Raw genomic sequence first — 23,773 nt, 5'->3', positions numbered from 1 at the left:
AATCCAACTTCACTAGTCAGCAGGATTTTGTATCACCATTCTGGCCATACTAAATATGACCTTCCTACTCCTTTCAGATCAGCAGCTACCACTCAAACAGTATATGAGGGTAGCCCCAATGTTAGCCTATGAAGGGAGCAGGCCTCACAGCAGTGTAAAAACGAATTTAGGAGTTTCACACTACCAGGACATGTAACTACACAGGTTAATGCCCTGCTGTATTCCTATACAGCACCCTGCCCTATGGGTTACCTGGGGCACACCTTAGGGGTGACTTACATGTAGAAAAAGGGGAGTTTTAGGCTTGGCAAGTACTTTTAAATGCCAAGTCGAACTGGCAGTGAAACTGCACATGCAGGCCTTGCAATGGCAGCCTGAGACAAGTTGAAGGAGCTACTTAAGTGGGTGGCACAATCAGTGCTGCAGGCCCACTAATAGCATTTAATCTACAGTCCCTAGGCACACATAGTGCACTGTACTAGGGACTTGTAAGTAAATTAAATAATCCAATTGGGTATGATCCAATATTATCACGTCTAAAGGGTGAGAGCATACGCACTTTAGCACTGGTTAGCAGTGGTAAAGTGTGCAGAGTCTTAAAACCAGCAAAAACAGTATCTAAAAAGTGGAAGGAGGCAGGCAGGCAAAACGTTAGGGGTGACCACCCTAAGGCTGTCAGGTCTAACACTCAGTCTGAAAAAGGGAGACAGAAGCCACAAGTTGCATTGCGTTATTTGCACATCATTTGCTACTCTGTCTGGGAACACAAGCGAAGGGACAACCGTGGAGCAGCAAGCATGGATATGCCCGATTGGTAGTTCTCAATGCTAGCATTAGCACGCACTTGAAAAATACATCACAAAACAGAAATAATGTGCATTGTGTCTAATTTTGCATCTAGCTAGGAGTAAAAGAGGATGTTAAATAAGCCAGGCCTTTGAACATTTATGTGTCATCCAGCTAGCTAAGCAGGGCCTCCCATTTGATTTTTGTAATATTGCATGCACAGATTCCTGGTTACCCGAAGTAGGCAGAAGGCAGGTAAACAGGGGAAAAAATACTTTATTTGTAGAGCAGGTTAATCCTGTGCACATATAAGACACTGTACCAGCTCCTAGTAGGGCAATGCAAGTATATGTGAAGCAGATCGCCAAATAAAGAACGTTTTCACTCATGTGTCTGTATGCTACCTAGTTCCAGGACTGAAGTCCCTACTTGGAATTCATACTGACAATGAAGGAACTTCCGTTTGTGTGCATTGGACGCTCTATCAGGGATCTGTAATTTGACACCTCCCCTACCCCCAAAAACTGCAGTTGTGTCATAAGTAGCAACGTGTGGGCGAGGATTGTGCTAAGGTCACTGAGGAAACTGAGAAGACATTACAAGATACAACTATACTAGAAGAACATACTTGAGCGTTGCTTACTGGTTCCTCCCGACTCTGGATAGAAGTGAAGCTGGAAGAGAGTTGCTTGTGAATTTTATGAACAATCAGCACTCTGCCTTTTAGTACCCATTTAACTGTTTATGGGCCTTGCAATACATTTATTGAGGCCTCACTGGCTGTTCCAGGGATCGTTTAACATGCACCAGCGTGTTTGTAAATGGTCATGCGCACATAATGTATGTCCAGATCACTGCATATCATACCCGTTCATAGGACAGATCAAGTTTCCCCAGCCTTGTTACACGCAGTGCCGTTTCCATCTTAGGGAGTTCTCCAGTTTGCACATGAGCTTGGCTAAGAGTAGTAGTAATTCTGTGTAGTTCTGAGGTGGTGCATTTGCCATTTCCTCAAGACTCATCAGTGCAGATTGTGAGTTTTCTTATAGGCAAGAAGTAGCTACGTTGGGCTCTTTATCTAGATGTCTGTTTAAGGTGCCTTGGCATCTTTGTTCCCTTAAAATATTTCCGAAACAGTCTGCAAAATACTGTATGAGAGTTTTCTGTGGGTTTTTTGTACAACTTGAGAAGGTAAACATCCCTCATAAATGGACAGTGTTAAATTTTAAGCAGGTGCATTTGAAAAGCATTGGATTTTCATAATGGTAATAGTGCACTGTTTGTTTAACAACCTGAGATCCATCTGAGTAACACAAAGGGTAAATTTAAGTGAACCCAGCACTAGCAGGAGTTCGTGATTCAAGAGTTTTCTTAACTGTTTTAGGCTAGAGGCGAAGGTATTCCAAAGTCTGGGATACTGGATATTGAGTGGCCTGTCTCCATGTTCTAATCATGTGGAGGTCCATTGCTGCAAACACGTTGGCTGATTCTAGGAGTATGACAACAGTGTAATGAGGAGTCAGATTTTGAAGGTAGTCCCACTATGTTATGTAGGTAGTACAAATGCTTTCAACTTTTACCCTCACCTCTGAGGCATAGTTTGGCTTCCTGTTTCTGTATCTGTTTGCCACCTTATCTAACACTGAGCATCACAGATGAAGAGCATTGGTGGAGTCACTACCAAGGGACTATCAGATTGCAGCCATCTCCAAGGCTGCTCATCAATATCCCTCATTCCCCGTTTTTCTGTGTCTGGGTGCGTGATGACCTGCTGTATTGTCATTTTTGGCCGAGTTATTTTTCCAGAGGTAACATGAGATTAAGTTTGTCAATTTCCTTATAAAAATTTGTGGCGAGGAAACTTGTGATAAAGTTAATCTGGTGGGATACTATAATTTCAACGCATCCTACTTTGCCCCACCATGTAATAGATTTAGGAGACCAAGGGTCTGATTTAGATGTTGGCCGTAATGGGTCCGCTGCCACTTTTTTGGCAGAAACCCCGTCTGCCAACTTAGCTGTCTGCCAGCCCGATTTAGATGTTGGCGGTCCCATACACAATAACCTGCCTGAGTCCCATAGACTCCGCCAAGGATTCCCATCCTCCACCATGGCGCCATAGGAAAGTGTGGCTGGCAGCAGGACTCCAGCCGCACTTCCCACCGTGCAGATTTGGATCTGCTTTGCTGCTAAGCAAAATGTGGGTCACTTCACATGAGCTCGGGACCACTGCAGACATATACATGTCACAGTAATTGTTTTAGATTTCTGTGACATGCATAAGTCGGGGACACAAGTGGGTCAGACACAGATGGGGACACACTGGTACACAACACATATCACACACACGCCTGTCATTTTGGGGTTAGTATGCATTGGCAAATGAATGCTGGCACCACAATGACGGTGCAATCAACCTGTTAACTGTGCACATTGCAAGGGGATCTGTACCTGTCATGTTGTGCTGGTGAGGTGGAGGGAGCTGGACTGGGTGCTGTGGTTGGTCAGTATGTGTGCCACTTTCATATGGCATTGATGTTGTGTATGTGATGTGGGGTGGTTGCTTGCAACACTCAGGCGAGTGTTGTTGTTTGGCAGTCATCGTGATGTGTGCAGTTGTGATGCTGTGTGAGTGTGTTTGTGTAGATGAGTGTTTAGTTGCGTTGGTTGTTGTGGTTGTGCTGTGTGTGGATGCAGCGTCAATAGTATATGTATGTTGTGTCATGGATGTATGGCAATGTGTGTTTGCAGCATGAACATGTTGTGGTGGAATGGCGATGGATAATAGTGTGTATGTAGTGTGTTGTGTCATGTGTGATGAAGGGGGACACATGTGGCAAAGATAGTGTGTGTGTCTTACCTGTATTCCACAGCCACTGCCATTGTCAGATGTCCATTGGGTGCTGCAATGTCCTCCCTCCGTCAGAAGACCACTGCCAGAACATCACCTGCAGGACTGTAACATCTAAATTTGGCTGGCGGAACACAGTCAACTTGACAGTCTTCTTGGGGCCACCGCCAAGGTGGTTTGGCAATAACACTATTAAAATCTAAATCAGGCCCTATATTTACAAGAGATTTTTGATTTTCATAGATAGGCTATTTTCAATATGAAGTCTTATATCTATGTCGTTTTGCTTAAATTCTATACCTAGATATATCAGTTGCTTAGACTGCCATTTAAGTCCAGGTAATCCTATAGTAATTACATGACAATTTATTTAGTGGGAAGTTTTTGGTTTTGTTGCAATTAAGAGAGCAGACTGAAATGGTTGCATATTTGTTAATGATGTCTAGTATTATTGTAATAGCTTGGTCAGCTTCTTCTGCAAATATTCGAACATTGTCAGCACCAGTGGCTATTTTTGAGGGCCTGAGTAAAATGGTATACCTTTGAGCTGAGTAGTGGCGCGTATGTGGTGCAGGAAATGTTCAATAGCAAGTAGAAAGAGTAATGGAGAAAAGGGACAACTTGCCTTGTTCCTTGTGCAAAGTTGATGTTTTCTAAAATGTCCACATTAACTCTAATGTGTGTTGATGGGTCAGAGTATGAGGCCGTTAGCATAAGCTTGTAAGCATGACAAGTGAAACTTTTCCCATTAGCACACAGAGAAAGGTCCAGGACGCTTTATCAAAGGTCTTCTTTGCATCCAGGGCCATGGCCATCTTTGGAGTGGAAAGTAATGTAGTCTTCTCTAGGACATGGGTGAAAAGTCTTATACTGTCTGGTGCAAGATGTCCTTTAATAAAACCTGTTGGGCGTTGTGGATGAGTTTGGGAAGGAGTTGCTCTAAGCGCATTGCTAAAATTTTGGCATACATTTTACAGTCTACGTTCAAAAGTGACTGGCTTACAAATGTTAGGCTTATTCAATTTACCTGTAAGTCCCTTGTAAGATGGTAGAGCATATACCCAGGGCCTGTAAATTAAATACATCTTGTGGGCCAGCAGTGCTGACTGCGCCACCCACAGAAGTAGCCTTTAATCCTTGTCTCAGGCCTGCCACTGCCGTGCCTGCATGTACACTGCCACAATGACTTCGCAAGTAAAACTACTTGTGTGTGTGTTGATGGGTAAGAGTATGAGGCCAATACCATACGCTTGTAAGCATAGCCGTGTGAAACTTTTCCCATTAACACACAGAGAAAGGTACAGGACGCTTTATCAAAGGTCTTCTCTGCATCCACTGCCATCTTTGGAGTGAAAAATAATGTAGCCTTTTCTAGTACATGAGTGAAACGTCTTATATTGTCTGGTGCAAGATGTCCTTTAATAAAACCTGTTGTGTGTTGTGGATGAGTTTAGGAAGGATTTTCTCTAAGCGCCTTGCTAAAATCTTGGCATATATTTTACAGTCTACGTTCAGAAGTGATATTTGTGTGTAGATTTTAGGTTCCAGTGGTTCTTTCCCTTCTTTTTGTATTATTACTATAATAGCTTTTGAGACCGTAATTTTCATCTGTTCAGACTTCGAGAAGTGGGTAAAAAGCTTTTCCAGTTATAAGAAGAGGTTCCTGGTGGACTTTACATAAAGAGGCAAGGAAGCTGCCTCACTGTTGGAAATAGCTCTTTCTGCAGGGTGATCTCCAAACTTTTTGCTTTCCTCCTCCTACTTTTCGGACCCTCTTTTTGTTGGCTTTAGGACACTGTGCACTTTACCATTGTTAATCAGTGCTAACTTGCATGTGCTCTCGCCCCTAAAACTTGGTATGACTGGCTTACACATGTTTGGTTTATTTATTTTACCTGTAAGTCCCTTGTAAAGTGGTAGAGCATATACCCAAGGCCTGTAAATTAAATGCTACTAGTGGGCCTGCAGCGCTGATTGCGCCACCCACAGAAGTAGCCTTTCAACCTTGTTTTGGGCCTGCCACTGTAGTGCCTGCATGCACACTGCCAAATTGATCTGGAAAGTCAAACTACTTGCCACGGCCTAAACCCCTTTTTACTACACCTACTTCACCTCTAAGGTAGGCCCTAGATAGCCCTATGGATAGGGTGCTGTGTATGTAAAAGATAAGACATGTACTTACATGTTTTTCATGTCCTAGTAGTGACAAACAACCGATTTTGTTTGTCACTGCTGTGAGGGCTGCTCCTCTCATATGTTAGCATTGGGAATTCCTTTATAAGTGTCTAAGTGGTAATTTCTGATCTGTGGGGAGTATCATGGGCATATTTGGTATGTTTGGAATGGTAGTGAGTAATCCTGCTTACTGGTGTAGATGAATTTTACATTACTATTTTAGAAATGCCACCTTTAGAAAGCGGGCATTTCTCTGTGCTTATTACTCTAGTGCTTTGCAGCCGGACTCCTATATGTGTCTAGACAGCTACACTTTGTGCATACTTTCTAGACAGCCACAATGCAGGAGGAGCTGGGTGTGACAGAAGAGGAATCTGCATCTATTTGCATACTGACAGTCATCCTGGGCTGGCGAAAGGGATGGTCGTTCACATCTTACATGTCAATAAACTGTGTCCTACCCTCACACAATGGGCTGATTACTCCCTTCCGATGTATGGAGACATGGCTGGGCTGGAAGGGGGTTGTGTTTCACTTGAAAAGGTCCCTTCGAAGTCACTCCCTGAACAAAGACATTTTTAAGTATAAGTACAGGGGCACTGACCCCATGACTTTTGGAGCACTTTTGGGAACTGGGACGAACCTCTGCCAGAAGGAATGCTGAGCTGCAAAAGGAGTCACCTGGACTGCTCTTCTGGTGTCGACTTGCTACCTGCTGCTGCTGGGTGGCATACAGGACTCACTGGATTGCTTTTTGGATTGTGGCCTTGCTGCCATCCTGCTTCCTGACTCTGGCCACCTAGGCACTGCTGGACTACCAGGAGGAGCAGCCCTTATGGTGCTGGCATCTCTGCCTACTGCTGCCTGCCTTGTATTTGCTCTACCAGTGGTCTCCCAGGGGCCAGTGTAGGGTTAATGCTGCTTATGACTTCCTGGCTCCCTGTGTGCCCCTGTCCCTGTAATACTAGTGCTTGGTGAGCGCTTTGCACTTTCACCCCTTCGTGTCGCTAGCGCTCGGCGAGCGCTCTATTTTCATCTGGCTGTGAGGAGTGCTTACTTGGCTCTGAGTGACTTCACTTTCCCCCTTGACGAACTTGCCTCCAGCAGACACACTGTGTCTGGCGCATGCCCCTTGTTCCTGAGAGTAGTGTGGACACCAGTGTCCTTTTGATCCCTACCCCCACCCCCAGCCCGCTCGTTCCTGTCAGAACTAGATGCCGCAGCCACATGAGAAACGCCTCCGATGAGTGGTGGGCAGGGCCTCACCACCAGTACTGCCCGACCCGTTGGGAGGAATTGCAGTAATGTGGCCCCAGGAGCTTAACGGCTGCTCCTTGACAGTCCCAGAAGCTGCCCTCTGATATTGGGGTGGCCCAGTGTTGCTGCGCTACTCCACGTGTTAGCAGGCAGCTGCCCTGGGCCATTTTGCATGCAGGCGGCCCCATATTTAAACATGAGGTCACACGTGATTTTGGGCAAATGGAACCGTGCATTTTACAGGCAGCTGCATTTCCCTCTTCTACACAGGGCTGACCCAATAAGGTCGCCCGCTAAAACCTACAGTTTTTATCCCCCCACTTACATGGGAGGACACACTCAGGGGGCATGACGGGGGAGAGTCCTCGGCAGAGACACCTGCCCCACCCCCTTCCCCCTGAGTAAGAACAGGTTGCCTCCTAAATTACTGTATCATTTGTAGTAGGCACACAGATGTTCCTGCACCCTACGTTTTATGCCTACACATAATAATTGCACCAAGGTGCCCAAAGATTACTGTAACCCCGCTAATAGGGGCACAGGGGTTTCTGTTCCTACTTGTGCTGATTGTTACTTATGTTTATGGTGATATTCCATAACTTCTGCGTTACTGATAATATCTGGTGATGTGTGTGGCACGTCCCTAACCTAACTGCTGCATTTCATGCTCTGATGTTCTAATGTATGTCCTTAGATTCCTACACTATCAGGATCCTGAGTACACACTCAGTAATGGAATAGTAGGTACACTACTTATGACTGGTGGTATTTATGGGGCCATGTAATGAGTCAGGTGTTATGCTGATGCAAGCCAGGACCCCAGCAGTTCTAGGCTACAGGATACAGATTGTGTTTGTACTAGCCTTGTCCTCATCCTGAGTCCCATTGTAATAAGGGGTGTATATGTACAACTCTGATGATCTAGGTTGCCTTATGGTGATTTATGTACCTGATCTCTATACCCTACTGCCTTCTATGACAAAGCTACCTACTGATCACATGATACTGCTTTGCTACACATTATGAGAATACTGAGTCTTACTACTGTGATAGCATAATACACAATACTTATCACGTAGGACATTTTTGGTCAGTGTTATATACAATATACATATATTTTTTGTATACCCCTGTGTGAAGTCTGTTTTTTGTGGTGTATTTCTTGTGTCACTGGTATGAGTGTGTTGGTAAACACTTTACACATGACCTCTGGGGATACACCTAACTGCTCTGTGCTAAGCTACTAGAGGGTGTGCACAGGTTATCTTTGGTGTGTAACTTACTTGCCCTGACTAGAGTGGTGGGTTCTGCCTGGCTGAGGTGCATACTCTTGCCAAGCAGAAACCCCATTTCTAACACTCACACAGTGGGGCAGGTTCATATTAGCGAGGTTTAGATTCCACTGGTTTCCATGGGTTAGAAAGAATAGTACAGAGGGAATGGAATTTTGAAAGATGTTTTCTATGTCAAGATGGACTTTACCATGCTTGTCCTTAATAGCTGCAATAGTATATTTAATGTTCTTGTATCCAAGGTAGCTGGCTAGTTCTCTACCAGCTTTGCTAAACACCATAGGAGAATTGGCTTAACATCTTAACCCATTTATGCGCTCTTTTGCTTCTTATACTTGTATTTAAAATGGTTCAGCGTGTTAATCAGCTTTTTATCTTCGGTGAGGAGGAATTCTTGTTCTATTTTTTTGATCTCTCGTTCTGGAGAGTTACATTTACCATTTAACATTTTGTTTTATTGGACATTAAGCCAATCATTTTTATATATTCTTTTTATTAAGATGTTTAAGTATAAGAGAGAAATACAGAGGATGAGAACATAGGGCAATACATCCATTGAAACGGATGAGAAGAAACATCCAGTACCAGATTTAGCAAGTATATATGTAATATATTGTGCAATGGAAGCCCATGTAAAGCAAGATTTATTGCTGAAAGCATAATAACAAAGAACCATTAGGTAAACAAGGAGTGAGGAGGGGTCAGAAGCTACACAGCTGATGGTGAGGATTATTAGTAGTGGCAAGGGCAAGGGGGAGCACCTAGCTGGGAACATGCAATGGACTATATTCAGGGTAAGGTATGGCAAGGGGACATTGCTCAGGGAGTATGAAAGGGTAGTGTGCCACCCTCACGAAGGCCCAGCTGGTGTGCACAGTGGAGAGAGGGGTGGTTGCCTGAAGAGGTCCCAAAGAGGTAACTTAGGAGGTGGAGCTTGGAGTCTTGTCAATTGGAGTGATGAGGTGTAGAAATGTAGAGTATCCCATGCAGGAGATATGGGATGTCTGCAAATGCGTCTAGCCTCCTCGTTACTGAGAGCTATGCCCTCTAAGGCTCCCCACTTCCGTACCGCTCTGAACCATGATTCTGACGGTGAGTGCCTTCCATTGTAAGGTAAGTGCTTGTTTAGCTAAAAGCAAGGCCAGGCTCAGTCTAGTGAAACAGGTACGAAGATGAGCCTCCCAGGTGTCAAGGTCAGTGAATCCGGTGACGTCCCGTAAGATGGGGTGTATCCTGCGACATTATGCTAATCATAATACCATGTAAAGCTGCTTACATCGCATTCCATAAGGAGGTTGCTGAAATTCAATCCAAGTAATTCTCCTCAAAGAATTGAGTCACCAAGTAAATCTTCATTCATCTTCCAAAGTTTCTCTCAGGTTTAGAACAGCTAAAATCCAGATATCTCCTGCTGGGGAATATATTCACCATATAAATGTCTACTCCATTTATAGTTAGTTTGATTCAAAGCCATCTGCCATTCTTGCTGTAAATTGTATCTGTGCAAGAGATCCCTCCCTGTCTTGCAGTCAATATTACAACACCATTTGTTTTTTTTTAAGCTGGGGAGCATGATTCATAGTAGATCCATATATTGTCCATTCGCTGCGCCTCAATCAGGCCAATTCTTTTTCCTTGAAAAAGGATAATATGTCTTTTAAGCTTGTGACAATCTAGTATCTTTTTTCTTCAACCGGGTGGTTGAGGCCCTTGTCATTAAGGGATGATGTCTTTATAGCTCTAGAGGGTATAGTCATCTAAGTGTATGTATATGGAAAGGTTTTCAAAATGCATGCTTTACCCTTCAAGTATGGGATCAAAGAAGTAGGAGAGAAAAACAATATAATAAAAGAAGCAAAAGGATAAAACAAAGAAGGTAAACCAAAGAGGAAACTCCCAGATAACTCTCTCTCCCACCTTTCCCACCCCCACCAAACCCACTTGGTAAATTAGACCCGAGTGTAGGCCACGGTTGGCCACCCCGATGAAGTGCAGCAAGCAGTGATCTCAGGCGAATGAAGTAGGGCAGAATCAACATTATGAATAATTGCAAAATCCTTAAATTGCAAACATTCGAACTATAAGATAATGTACCTAAGTAGCATTCCTCTACCACCTAGTTAAGGGGTTTCGGGAATGTGATGGACTGACTTACTTAGTAACAACTATCTGCTATTATTACATGAGGAACGGTAGAACATACCAGAAGCAAAGAACTTATTTTGAGCTTATAACTAAAGAGCTGTTCGATTAACAACAGTTAAACTTTCAGAGTGGTAGACAGTCTTGCAGGTGTAGGGACTACAATCTGTAAGTGATTCAATGCATATACAAGGTACACCGCATTGCTGAAGAAACAAGACTACTTAAATGAGTTGTGGGTATGATAATAGTATAGGCTAACTGATACACTGAGGTACAGCAGTGACGTATCAAACATGGAATAGAAAAGTAGTTTTATATTCATACTTTCCTCATTTGGGTGTGACTTAGCATGTATTATACATCCACTGGCAATAGTTATATAACTGGCAACATTGATAGCAAGTGCTAAAGATGCTAGGTGTCCACACATGAGTGCTGAAGCATCTCAGTATAGTTATCGAGGTCTGCAGGCTTGGAAAGAAGTTACTCTACCCATTATGAAGAGTCCTCAATATTGATGAGCCCGCAAAAGGGAAAGGTATGTTTCTTGATTTCAAAGTCGATCTTGTGAGAAATCCTTTCTGTCTCACAATGGTGGCTTTGCATAGTACTATTTTGGCTCCATTCATTTTGATTTTCTGCTTGCATTTTAGAATCGCCTCTGAGTGTTGAAATCTAAGTGGACTAAAGATCAGCGGTCTCGGCAAACAATGGCTAAGTGTTTGTCAAGAAGGTATTCTATGTGCTCACTCAATCTTGAAGTCTTTATCAAAGGTGATACCAGGAGCATAGAATTCAAGCTTACAGAAGTGAAGCACAACTTCTGTCATTTGCATGTGAGTTTTCTGGTAGGCCAAAGATTTTGAGCTTCCCTCACCTATTTCTGTCTTCTAATTCTGTAAATTCTCTTAACAGAGTTTCTACTTTCCAACGCAGAAACGAGATGTTCTTTTTCTGGTCATACTGAACGTCTTTGGTTGTACTTATTCTAGAATCTGCTACTTCAAGATGACTGGCCAGTGCTTTAACATAATTTCTAAGGCCTATCATCTCGTCCTAGTACTTAGTGTGAGATTGTGAAGTGCTTTCAGGAGTTGATGGATTATTTCCTTATTGGGAGTCATGGCTTGTTTTCCTTTTTTGGGTTAATCAGGTAGCAGTGTATCTTTAGCATTTCTTTTTAATCTCTCTTTGGTGTCCACCATTATATAACATATTAGTGCAAACGCAGAAAGCTCTCAAGTTTATGGGCTTGACGGTAAAGGTGGTATTATGGGGCGATTCACAGGTCTATGGCAGATAATACTGCAGGAGTCCAGACTACCCTAGACAAATAGATCAGCCTTTTACCATTGGTAAGAATGACGTATGCAAACTCTTGTACCTCAAGGGCTTATAATAGTCAAAGTCACATATGCACTCACAAAACAGAGTGAATATATATTTTCAGACAATTAATAGATCGCAAAGGTTTACTACCATAGTTCCAGCATAATATTTATTCTGATTAACATACTTTGTGAAAGGTAATTTTTGGTCATGATAGTATATGAGCACCATTTTGTTTTTCACTCCTTTTTTATCTCAGTCGTAGAGCAGAAGCGATATATAATAGGGATACAATAGATGGTTATTCCAGATCTTAAGTTAGTAGAACTGCATATCTCCAGGTGGGTGGGAGGTATAAATCTGATAGATATCACCCCACTAAATCAACAAATGTTGCGAATATGCAAGCGCGACCTCAAAATCCGACTGTCACTGAGCCGCACTGGAGCAGGTTTGAAGGAGCATTAGGTCTTATAATTTGTGTTTAAATATTTTGAAAGTAAACTTCTAATATTAAACTTCTGAGTTGCAGAATGATGCTCCGCCAAGTGTAGTCAAGCCACGGTGGATGAACTATGGCAGAGCTGGATAATCAGGGCATCGTCACACCTCCTGACCTGATATGTTTTGGTTATTGAATTCAGCATTCCACTTCATTGGTCTTCCTCTTTTTAGGATATGAATTAGGGATTCTGCTAGAGAAGCTTTAATGTTTCTCTCCTCTACTGGAGTTTCGATCATAGGCGGCAATCTTGCTGAGTGCTAGCTTCAACCCCTCCTCCCCCACCCTTACAGCGCTTCCATTTTACATAGTCTGACCATATTCCAACTTCCCTAACATTCACAATTTATGTAGAATTCCACATTTACTATTCTTTAACTTTGTTCTCAAATCATTTTTCACTTGTTCTATTTCTTGAAAGGCATGTATGCAGGGAGTTCTACTACAGCATTCCACTGTACAAATTGTCCTGACATTATGTGACTTTGTGTCACAGTACTGAGCTTGTAATAACAACACACCTTTCCCTAGGTTTACTGTTTGCCCACATTCTCCTGTAACACTTTCTCCCTTGCTTTTTTGATATGTTTTCCTATTTCCATTTCATATGTCCAAAGTATCAAACGTACCTAACATAAAACTGCAATTGCCATAATAATTTTAAAATCTTGGGAGAGCTTGCACTGAGGTATTTTGCAACATTGTATTATGAGCCAAAACATGTACCACAAATCTTGGTCTTCTGAACTAATACGAATATTAATAATACTATTATTGGCTCTTCCACTTGCCAATTGGGTTCCAACCCAAACTTTGATACTTTAGAAAGTCCTGCACAGCTACACACAAACTAGACCACATTATCTGCCACAACTGGCATGGGGGGTACTTCATAATCAAAAACATGTCTCAAAAGTAGAATCACACCTTCTGTGATCCAGTCCTCATGTTTTCTTAGACGTTGGAATACTTGTACACATGTTAATTGATCCCTGCTAAGCCAAAGAAGTGTGAAGTATTGAAATGGGTGGATGTCAGTGTTGCTCAGGCAGGGGGTAAGAAAAGAGGTGTAGGTTGAGCAGAGAGATCATGTTGCTTGTGGTGAGGCATCCTATGCCCATGCAAACCTGATCTATAAATGAAAAAACATTCTGTCATACTTCATTGTCATTTCATCTGAGCACATTTCAAAGAAATGCATTCATTAAAGTGGATATTTCAATGAAAGTTTAGTTTAGTGGATTTATAAAGCACATGGTGACCCAAAGGCGTCCCAGTGCTACAGCAGAACAGAACAGACTGCGAGGTACATAGTTAACCCCCTGAACAACCAGGTTTTTAAATTCCTGTGAAATGAGAGTTTATGACTGGTTGAACAAAGCTCCAAAGGGAGGGAGTTCTAAAGTTTGGCTGCTTTATGAGCCAGGGATCTACCACCCCACTGTGCTCTCTTAACCAGAGGGATCTTCATAAAAGAGGCTGTCGGAGATCTGAGAGACCTATAAGGGGTGTAATGAGAGGCAATAGGCCTCAGAAGAGCAGGGCCCCTATTATGCAGTGCTCTAAGCATAATGCAAAGGGCTTTAAAGTTTATACATTGTTCCACTGGAAGCCAATGGGGGAAGCTATAGAAGGTTTGGCCGATTGATATCTTGGAAGATTTAAGAGGAGGCGTGTGGCAGCATTCTGTACAAACTGAAGTCTCTTTACCACATACTGGGATGAGCTGAAGTAAAGAGCGTTCCCATAGTCCAAGCACGATATTATGAGAGCTTGAACTAAACGCTTTTTATCTAGAAACGGGAGGACATTGAAAGTTTTCCTTAATAGCCTTAGTAATCTGAAACAGGTGGTAGCCAGCTTTTTCGACTGATAATCCATGGTAAGGCAGGAGTCCAACCAAACACCCAGACTTTTTATTGTTTCTTTCGGTGAAGGTAAGCTTTTCAGCCCTTCAGGGACTTGAGACAGGGACCTATTAAGAAGATTGTTCCCTAATAACAACACCTCGATCTTGTCTTCATTAAGCTTAAGTTTGCAGTCAGACATCCATCTGGCTACCGTTTGATGACAGGGGGTTAGTTTGAATTGATTCAAGTTTGTGGAGAATGATAACACCAACTGAGTGTTATTGGCATAGGAAACCAACGAAAAACAGTAAGGTACTACAATCTCAGCCAGAGGATAAATATAAAGATTAAACTGTGTGGGGCTCAGAGAGGATCCCTGAGGTACACCCCACAGTTAAGGCATAAGCTGTTGAAAAGGCATGATCCGTCGATAACTTGGAAAGTCTGTTTCTCCAAAAAAAGAAGACAGCCATTTTAAAGCACAGCCATTGACACCAGCCTTAAGACTTCTTTGTATCAAAATGGTATGGTCTACAGTATCAAATGCTGCTCTACGATCCAAAAGAATGATGGCAGCAGAACCTCCTTGATCAAGACGTCATCTTAGGTCTTCCACAACTGCAAGCAGAGAAGTCTTGGTACCATGGTGGGGTCTGAAGCCTAATTTGAGCAGGATGTGGGATCTCGTGGCCCCCACTAAAACCTGGGAGATGTCTTTTGACATGTTTTTCAACCAATTTGGAAGCAAGGAGATCAGCCTACAGTTGTTAAAAAGAGCTGCGTCAACATGAGGCTTTTTTTTTTTTCTTAGCAGCGGCTTGGCTATTGCATGTTTCCAATGAGGTGGAATCTGACCAGTTCTGACTCAAACTATCTTGAAAGTAGTATAGAGTTTTAATAATACGCCACACTTTTTTTTATATTAGTCCTATTTTCTTTTAAATAAAATATTTTGTATATATATCTGACAACCTAATCATTCAACTACCTCCAGGCCATAATTAGTTAAACGGGGTGCAAAATGAGGATATATGGCGCTCAGGGTGTAAAAATACCCTAAGTATTATGTCAGGGACACCACACAAGGGAAACACCCTACCCTTGGAGGTAAACACAACCTCAAAACTAAAACAATACACAGTGAGGGTCCCCTCTTGTAGAAGCCTTTAGAAGTGTCAATTCAAGAGATAAATCATAATGAACACAGTATCATAAAGGTCCATGTCACACAGTCCACACAGGTTTCTGAGTCCACCGATGAATCCAAAATTTATTGTGAAAAAATATTTCTTTTTAGGAAAAAATGCCAAAACATCAACAGTAGATTGTACTTCCAGCCAACACGTGTTTCGTCTTGGGAAATGTTTGCATCCCTTACGACTTCTTCAGGACTAGGAATCATAAAGATAACACACAAGTTAAGACCAATATGCTCAACCGCCAAGCTCACACCAATGTGTACCAAAAAACCAAAGGGAGAAATAAATTACCCAGCTACCACCTAATGAAAGTGAAAAGAAAGAAGTTCACACATCAAAACCTACCAATGAACACCTACTATAATACCAATATACAATGAAAACACATAAACTACAGTCTTCTAAAGCTTGAGTGAAAAGGCAAAATTTGCGAACACCAAAGATACCCACATGCAACCCATAGTGTGTAAAGGTATGTACAATGCAACTAATTCTGGTCCAATACCTTATGTATCCACCACAATTCAGAAGTAATAGTCAGCGAATAATTCCAAATCAAAATTATGCTTCAAGCGTGAATGCTATCCATTAATGCTTTCAATCTAGTATGAAGAGAACAAGGGAAAAGGGGACGGGGGGGGAAAGTAAGGGAGGGGGTTTATATACAATTAAAAGAACTACTATTTCACAAAGTCAAAATACATTGATTAATTATTATATTCACTGACAACCATGATTCCAGATCATAAGTCTTTCCAAGAGTCCATAATTTAACAACAAAAACAATAATACTCCGTGTACTGCAATAAAAAACACGAAGTTACACATCCATCCCGATAAACTCTTAACTAAGAAAATCATAATCATGTCACTATAATAAATGCCTAACACGAACAATGCGCTTATAGCATAGCTTACCCAGATCAATAGAGTCAGCAGGTCAATATTAGAAAAAGCGGCGTCTCCAACTACAGACGCCTAGCGTGTGCGCTAAACGCACACACCCGCGATCCCGGAAGTTAAATACACTTCCGGGTTCGCCTTCGATTCAACGGGCACCAACATAAAAGACGGCCAGCAAATACGCCCTGCCTTAGATTACAACGAAAACGAGTATTTGTTTCACGGATAAAAACGCTCTATAGAAGAAATGGGGGGGGGGAACAGAAGAAAAGGGGGAATATGACCAAAACTACGTAAGATGCACCTAACGAAAATTTAACAACTAATGCAGAACGACTAAACCACAAAATCTAAGCCCTCAATACTGTATACATAAAAATATGTACCATAACTAATGCTAGCACAACTACTAGAAGCCAATAATTGTGAAAGAGAACAATATACTCCACAACACCTCAAATACACTAATGAGGCATCCAAAAGGAACACACTAGACCACAAAAAAAAACAACAAAAACACTCTCACTAGCTATAATAGCGATAAAAATAATATTAAACACTCCCTAAACTGTTAATTACCTTCTACTCAAATAGTCTGTGAGCTCAAAAGAAAAGAAAAAATGAAAAGAAAAAAAAAATCGAAGAAAATTTCTTAATAAATAAAGGCAATGAATAAAGCCCCAATAGTTAATTATAAATTAATACACGTTTGAGAAACTTGATCATGAACTCGTGTGTGCACCTCTCACAATATGTAACTATACAGTAGTACACTGAAGATAACCCCCTCCCACATAATATTTGCATGTACACGGAAATTAATACAGTCAAAAAATATAACATACTGTATAACACAGAAAGCAATATTTTAGTCACCTAAAAAGAATTCCAATGCTCTATCAGAATTCAATCCTGATTCCACAGATCTAAGTCTCATAATCCACAGTGCTTCTTGTCTACGTAAACGTAGTTCTCTATTACCCCCTCTGGGATCTCGGGGGACATGCTCAAGTCCAAAAAATTCAAAGCGTTTTTGAGCTACTTGTGCCTCACAAGTTATCATATGTGCTACTAAGGGAAACCTAACATCCTCATTCTTTAGTACCCGAACGTGTTCTCCTATTCTAATTTTGAGTGATCGTATAGTGCTTCCAACATACACTTTCGTACATTTACAACGAATTATATATACAACAAAATTAGAATTGCAGTCCATAGTGGAACGAATTACAAATGTTTTACCATCATGGGAAAATTCTTGCATTTTGTGACAAGCCCAACGACAAACCCCACAAAAACCACATTTGTAAAAGCCCGCCCCTCTTTGAGATAACCATGTTTTATTAGAGGAGATGGTGGTGAAGCTAGGACTCAATAGGTTTCTCAAGGTTCTGCCTTTACGAAATGATGTGATGACTCCTCCAGCCACCACATCCTTCAATGTCTCTTCCTGCATGAGTACATTCCAATGTTTGTTCATGTATCTTTTCAGAATCAAAGAAGCATCATTAAAATCTGTTACAAACCTCACCACGTTGGATAACTCCTTGGTCTCTTTCTGTGCTTTCAATTTCAAAGTCTCGATCCTATTAACATGTCTAGCTTTCAATCGTGCTTTTTTAACAATCTTATTAGAATAACCTCGTGCTGAAAACCTCCTTTCCATGTCATTCATCTGGGTAACAAAATCCTCATCCACGCTACAGTTGCATCTTGCCCTCAAAAATTCTCCAAAGGGAATTGATGCCACCTGATGTCTAGGGTGTGCACTTTTGGCATGCAAGATAGAATTGCAAGCAGTGGCCTTACGAAAAAGTCTACTTTGTATTTTACTATCAGTAATGAAAAGTTCCACATCCAAAAATTCAATCCTGGCAGCGCTAAATTGAAAAGTAAATCTGACATTCATGTTGTTAGAGTTCAAGAAACTACAAAATTCCATAAGTTTCTCTTCACCGCCTGTCCAGATCATTATACAGTCATCTATATAACGGCCCCAAAACAATATATGTGTTTGCCATGCAACGGAATCCGGGCCCCAAATCCATGTGTGTTCGAACCATCCCATGAACAGATTAGCATAGGATGGAGAGAACTTGGAGCCCATTGCTACACCACATTTTTGACGAAACCACATACTGTTAAATAAAAAGAAATTATTAGTCGTAATCAAGTTAACCATGTCCAATAACATCATAGTGTGGTCCCACAAACTCGCTGATCTTTTATTTGGGAAACATTTTAAGACTTCTAAGCCAACATCATGATTGATACAGGTATAGAGAGACACCACGTCTAAAGTCACCAATAGCATACTGCTATCCCACTCTACGTCACTCAAAATACTGAGAATATGCGTGGTGTCTCTAATGAAAGAAGGAAGATTGTGAACCAGTGGTTGCAGGAAATAGTCCACATATTCTGAGAGCCTTTCTGTGGGACCAAGTATACCTGATACAATGGGTCTCCCAGGTGAGAAAGGTAAACCTTTGTGTATTTTAGGTAACATATAAATACACGGATAACGAGGATGGTGTACCTTTAAATACAGATATTCATCTTTATTAAGTAACCCTTGTTGATGCCACACCACTAATCCGTTATTGATCATATGTACCAGACTGGGGATGGGATTGTGAGTGATCTTCTCATAACATGACAAGTCATTAAGTTGTGCCAAAATCTCATTATCGTAATCCACCTTATCCATAATGACCACATTCCCACCCTTATCCGCTTGTCTAATGATAATATTTTTGTTTTGTTTGAGTTCTTGTAGTGCTACTAATTCCTCTGTATTTAAATTGCTAGAAGATTGTCGATACTTGTTTTTAGTTAAATAGTTATCATAATCTTCGCAAACCACGTTAAAAAACTTGTCTAAGGAATTCAAACCTAGGGATCTCAGAGTCCACCTAGATTTCCTTTTAAGTCCACTAGAAACACTTACCTCTAGATCATTTAAAATTCTAGCAGTAATGTCAGGATCTTCGTCGCGTTCAGCTAAAGATATTAGGATTGCTGTGTCATGAACATCCGCAATAGATACAGTGCTTAAGGCAGATACAGTATCATCAGTATTCGTACCAATATGGGAATACTGTTGAAAATGCTTCTTAAGTTTAAGTTTGCGAATAAACACAAGTCAATTTTAGATCTACAGGGATCACCAAAGTTACTAGGACAAAAACTAAGACCCTTCGATAAAAGACTTTTGATCCCTGTTGTAAGTACCATATTTGACAAATTCACTATGTTGATAGATGACACATGATCAGAATTCATACTTTCTTGTCCCTCGATCTCGTTTTGACTCCTTCCGTCTCTCTCATAACATTTGCCCGTTCCTCTCCTACCCCTCCTTGTTTTTTTATGTATGTTAATCCTCTGTTTTGAGCATTTCTGCCTCGTTTCATCCTCAAAAGTTCTAATAAAAAATTGTTACCACTTGAGGTCTCTTGAGCAGAAGTCCCAGCTCCATCCTCCACTTCACTATCACTCGTAATTGAGGTACTAACAGATGTTGAATCAGAAAACTTTGACAAACCAGCACCACTGGGGACCCCACCAGTATGAAATAGGTGATCATATTTATTAGAAAAAGTAAAAATTCTACCAGTTAAATAATCTTTCTCGTCCCGTTTGAGTTTGCGAGCCTTCCTCTGCATAATTTCTTCCTGATATTTGAGTAAAACCTCTTCCAAAATTTGATAATTTTTCTCAGTGGCTTCTCTAAGATTCAAGCCTTCAATTTCTTTTTCAAGAATACCTATATCAGTTTGTAGCTGGCTAACTTTCCTCTCGGAGTTACTGTGTTCATTATGATTTACCTCCAGGCCATATCCTAGCCAAACTGTACCCTTGCTCCTAACTCAAACCTGTTACATCATCCAAACTTTATCTCTAGCTTTGACGTTACCTGTGCAATGTTCCTAACCCCTACTTTAAACTTGGCCCACACTATTAGCTGGACTCTTATATAGCCTCTATGATAACCGTAAGACAAACCTACTTCAAATCCTGAACTTAACACACCTTTAACTTACCTTACCATTGACTATTCTTACACTATCACTAACCTGACCATTACTCAAATCCTAATCATTACCCTAACTCCAAGATTATCCTTGACACTGACCTTTGTACATGCTCTAAGACTGCTCTTCATGCCTTTACTTTAGACCTATCCTTAACACAGACCTTTAACTAGAGTGACCATATGTCCCGGATTTCCCTGGACAGTCCCGGTTTTCAGGGGACTGTCCCGTGTCCCGACGATTTTGCTAATTTTAAATAAATGTCCCGGTTTTTGAGAGAAAGGTCATGTCATCCTGTGAAGCTGAATAAAAAAGTATGCATTCCTTTACACAAGCTGTTAAAGTATGAAATTATTTAAGTATCTGTTCCTGCCAGGCATCACAGCTGGGGGCTGCTCCCAGTAGAAAGACAGTGTGGGGAGGATTGGGTAAGGGGCGCAGATCCTGCAATTGCTAATGCTAAGTATTGTAAATGTGTGTGTTTACACATACATATACTTGTAAATGTGTATATAAATGCACACATTTACTAGATTTACAATCCTAGTGTGCGCGCCCACACATATATATATTTACAAGGCTGCGCAAAAAACGAGACAGGCCTGATTCAAAAGTTAGGATATTGGCTTTAGTCCTGTTTTTATGTCTGACCTGTCCCGGGTTTTGCTTCTCAAAATCTGTTCACCCTACCTTTACCCTAAGCTTGTCTTTGAAACTGAACTTTACCTTAAGACTATCATTGGAACTGACCCTTACCCTTAGTATGAACTTGCAGCTAAACCTTAACCTTATCTTATTTTCCTAATTTCACTGACATTGCTCTAGTTTCAATTCGTATGCATTTGTTTTTCATTCAAATGTTTTTCTCCAAGATGTATTGTGTTGAAAGGACATGACAGTCTCTTATGCCTGTATCACAACCGGTCGACAATACTATTTTGACTCTGTCAAAGTTCAAAGGCAGAGGCTGATGAAGTTGATGTCAGCAAAACGCTAAGGATAATCTCCAATTCATTTCATTGCATTCCTTGTTATAAATAACATTACAGAGAGCGGACGAAGGAAAGAATAAATATATTCACCTACGAACAAAATTGATAGAGTTAGTTGTGTTATGTGTTTTTCTGGAAATAATCATTTGTTTTGTTTAAATAAGACTCAAAAAAACACTTTAAGTCTTAGATTGGGCAGATTCTATGGAATTTGTGATATTTAACTAATTAGGAGCCCAAGTAGTTAGTTAATGCTGCATTACACCAAAATAATCTATCACAGCAATGGCACTTATATCTCAGATGTATTGACGACTTGACTATCTTTGATGCATAACGCTACCACGCCTTCCTTACCTCGATAATGGTATCTCCCGACAGGATGCAGCAGTGCTGGCCTGCATCTAACGCGCAGTCTCCATGCAGGACCGGCACGTACCCCGAGATCAAAGAGTCTTTCACAGCCTCAAAGCCTGCCCGCACCACCTGTCTGCCAGACATCTTCCACGCTCCAAACGGCTAAGCAAACAAAGAGAATAAGAGACACTTCACAGCAGACATGTTTTTTTCAAAACACCTTTTGTTTCGTTTATAAGTCCAGCAAGCACAGTACACAGTGTAATCCTGGGCATTACTACCAGGATATCGTTTCATGGACACAATCAGTCTTATTGTAGCCGAATAGGCGATTTTAATCTGAATATCATTATTACAGACACAAAGTGGCAGTCACTAGGTATACATATAACTAGTAATTGACCACAAATAAGACAATGAAACCATCACCTTCTTCTACGTGGTGACTAACGCTAAAACAAAATGCATTTTTGCATGAATCAGTGCTGTCATGGGGGTGTCAGAGTGACTATGGCTTGGCAATCTAGAGTGTGGTGAAAGTACTCCTGCTAGGAATCCCCAGGTGCCTGTGCATTGTGTGGTAAGTAGCAAAGCATGGAGTGCTATATAGTAGCCCTGAGTTCTATCAGTCTGGTGAGAAGGCAATTATTCGTGGGGGTTGTTAGCTGATAGTGCAAATTCCACAAGCATTGTTTCAATCAATCCCACCAACGCAAAGTCCAGGAAGCCAATTCCCCTCTGGCATCCCTTAAGGGGGACGCCCACTTACACTCCACTCAGGGCTCGAAAAATCCACTCGACCACTCGCATTGGCGAGTCTTATTTGATCAGGTCGAGCTATTTTTATGGGCGAGCGCAAAGCGCTCCGTCCCGTTCTGTAATCTCTCTTTGGGCTTCAAACCACGCCCATGTGACGTCAGTCACTTATATTGCTTCCTGGGCTTGCCTTTTAAAATCTGCTTGCTTTCATTTGTGAAGGGCATGCATACGTCATGCCTTTTCCGGTGTTTAGCCAGCCTACACAGCACCGGTACACTACTAAAAACATATTAGGCTCGATGTTTTCAGCATGGAATCCGGAAACTTTATCTGTTTATTTTCCACGCAGTGCGATCACGCTGCATTTTTTTTCCGTTACAACGCTAATAGCTCTAACTCGAGCTAATGCGAGAACCGTTGCATTGAAAATGCTTGTTAATACTTACTGTCCCTTCTGGCGAATTGACATTGAACAGGTGTTCTATTCAGTTGAAAAGTGGAGGGGCAATAAAAGATGCCTTTAAATCTTGTTCTTATGTCACATTTCCTCTGTGTTCACAGACAGAGGTCAAAAGTCAGTTTTTCTTACAAGTAATTTTCCTTCTGACTGCAGAGTTCCAGGACCTTGTAAGGTGAACTGTGTGACCTGCTGCTTAGAATGTAAAATAAAAGGATAGAGGGTGTCAGGTTTTTCCTAACACACAACACTGGAATGACTAAGTCAACAGTGCAAACATTTCAAAATATATTTCAGTTGTTGTGAAAGCCCTTGTTAGGGTCAAGTGCAAAGCGCTCTGTCCCTGCTGCAATCTCTCTATGGGCTTGTAACCACGCCCAACGCACGCCCATGGGTTTAGTTGGTTTGTGGGCTTGCCTTTTAAAATTTGCTTGTTTTCATTAGTGGAAGGCATCCATACGTCATGCCTTTTCTGGTGTTTAGCAGCCCTCCTCGATCGCATCGACCAACTACTATAAACATACGAGACTCTGTGTTTTCTGTATGGTTTCCGGACTACTTTTTTCTATTTATTTCCTACGCAGCGCGATCTCACAGTAGTCGAGCGCTTTGCATCACATCGACCGTGTTACATTGATAACTGTATTTCTGCCGATAATACGTTTGACTGCGAGCGAACTTCTGTTTTACATTTTATTTTCAATTTATGTGGCAAGAAATGTCCAGTTCGGAATTTACAACACAAATAGCTCTTACTCAAGCAAACACGAGACTCATTGCATTGCAAATGCTTGCTTTACATTTCTGTGTGATGAAAAAATATTTTAATAGGATGAAAACTAATCAGAATACTTTACATGTTGATGTGCAAAGGATATGTTT

At 41.4% G+C, this 23,773-nt stretch overlaps 1 protein-coding gene across 1 annotated transcript in view; it reads right to left on the bottom strand.

Moving 5' to 3' along the window:
• Window positions 1-23,773, bottom strand: part of LOC138300051 (uncharacterized) — a 247,375-nt gene that overhangs the window by 15,716 nt on the left and 207,886 nt on the right. Inside the window, exon 4 of the mRNA XM_069238893.1 lies at window positions 21,676-21,837. Coding sequence (XP_069094994.1) covers window positions 21,676-21,837 — 162 coding nt within the window. The remainder of the gene's footprint in view (window positions 1-21,675; window positions 21,838-23,773) is intronic.

The sequence above is a fragment of the Pleurodeles waltl genome, chromosome 6, assembly GCF_031143425.1.
Source record: "Pleurodeles waltl isolate 20211129_DDA chromosome 6, aPleWal1.hap1.20221129, whole genome shotgun sequence".
Taxonomy (NCBI): Eukaryota; Metazoa; Chordata; class Amphibia; order Caudata; family Salamandridae; genus Pleurodeles; species Pleurodeles waltl.
The sequence above is the reverse complement of the archived record's forward strand: the minus strand, read 5'-3'. Positions and strand labels throughout refer to the sequence as shown.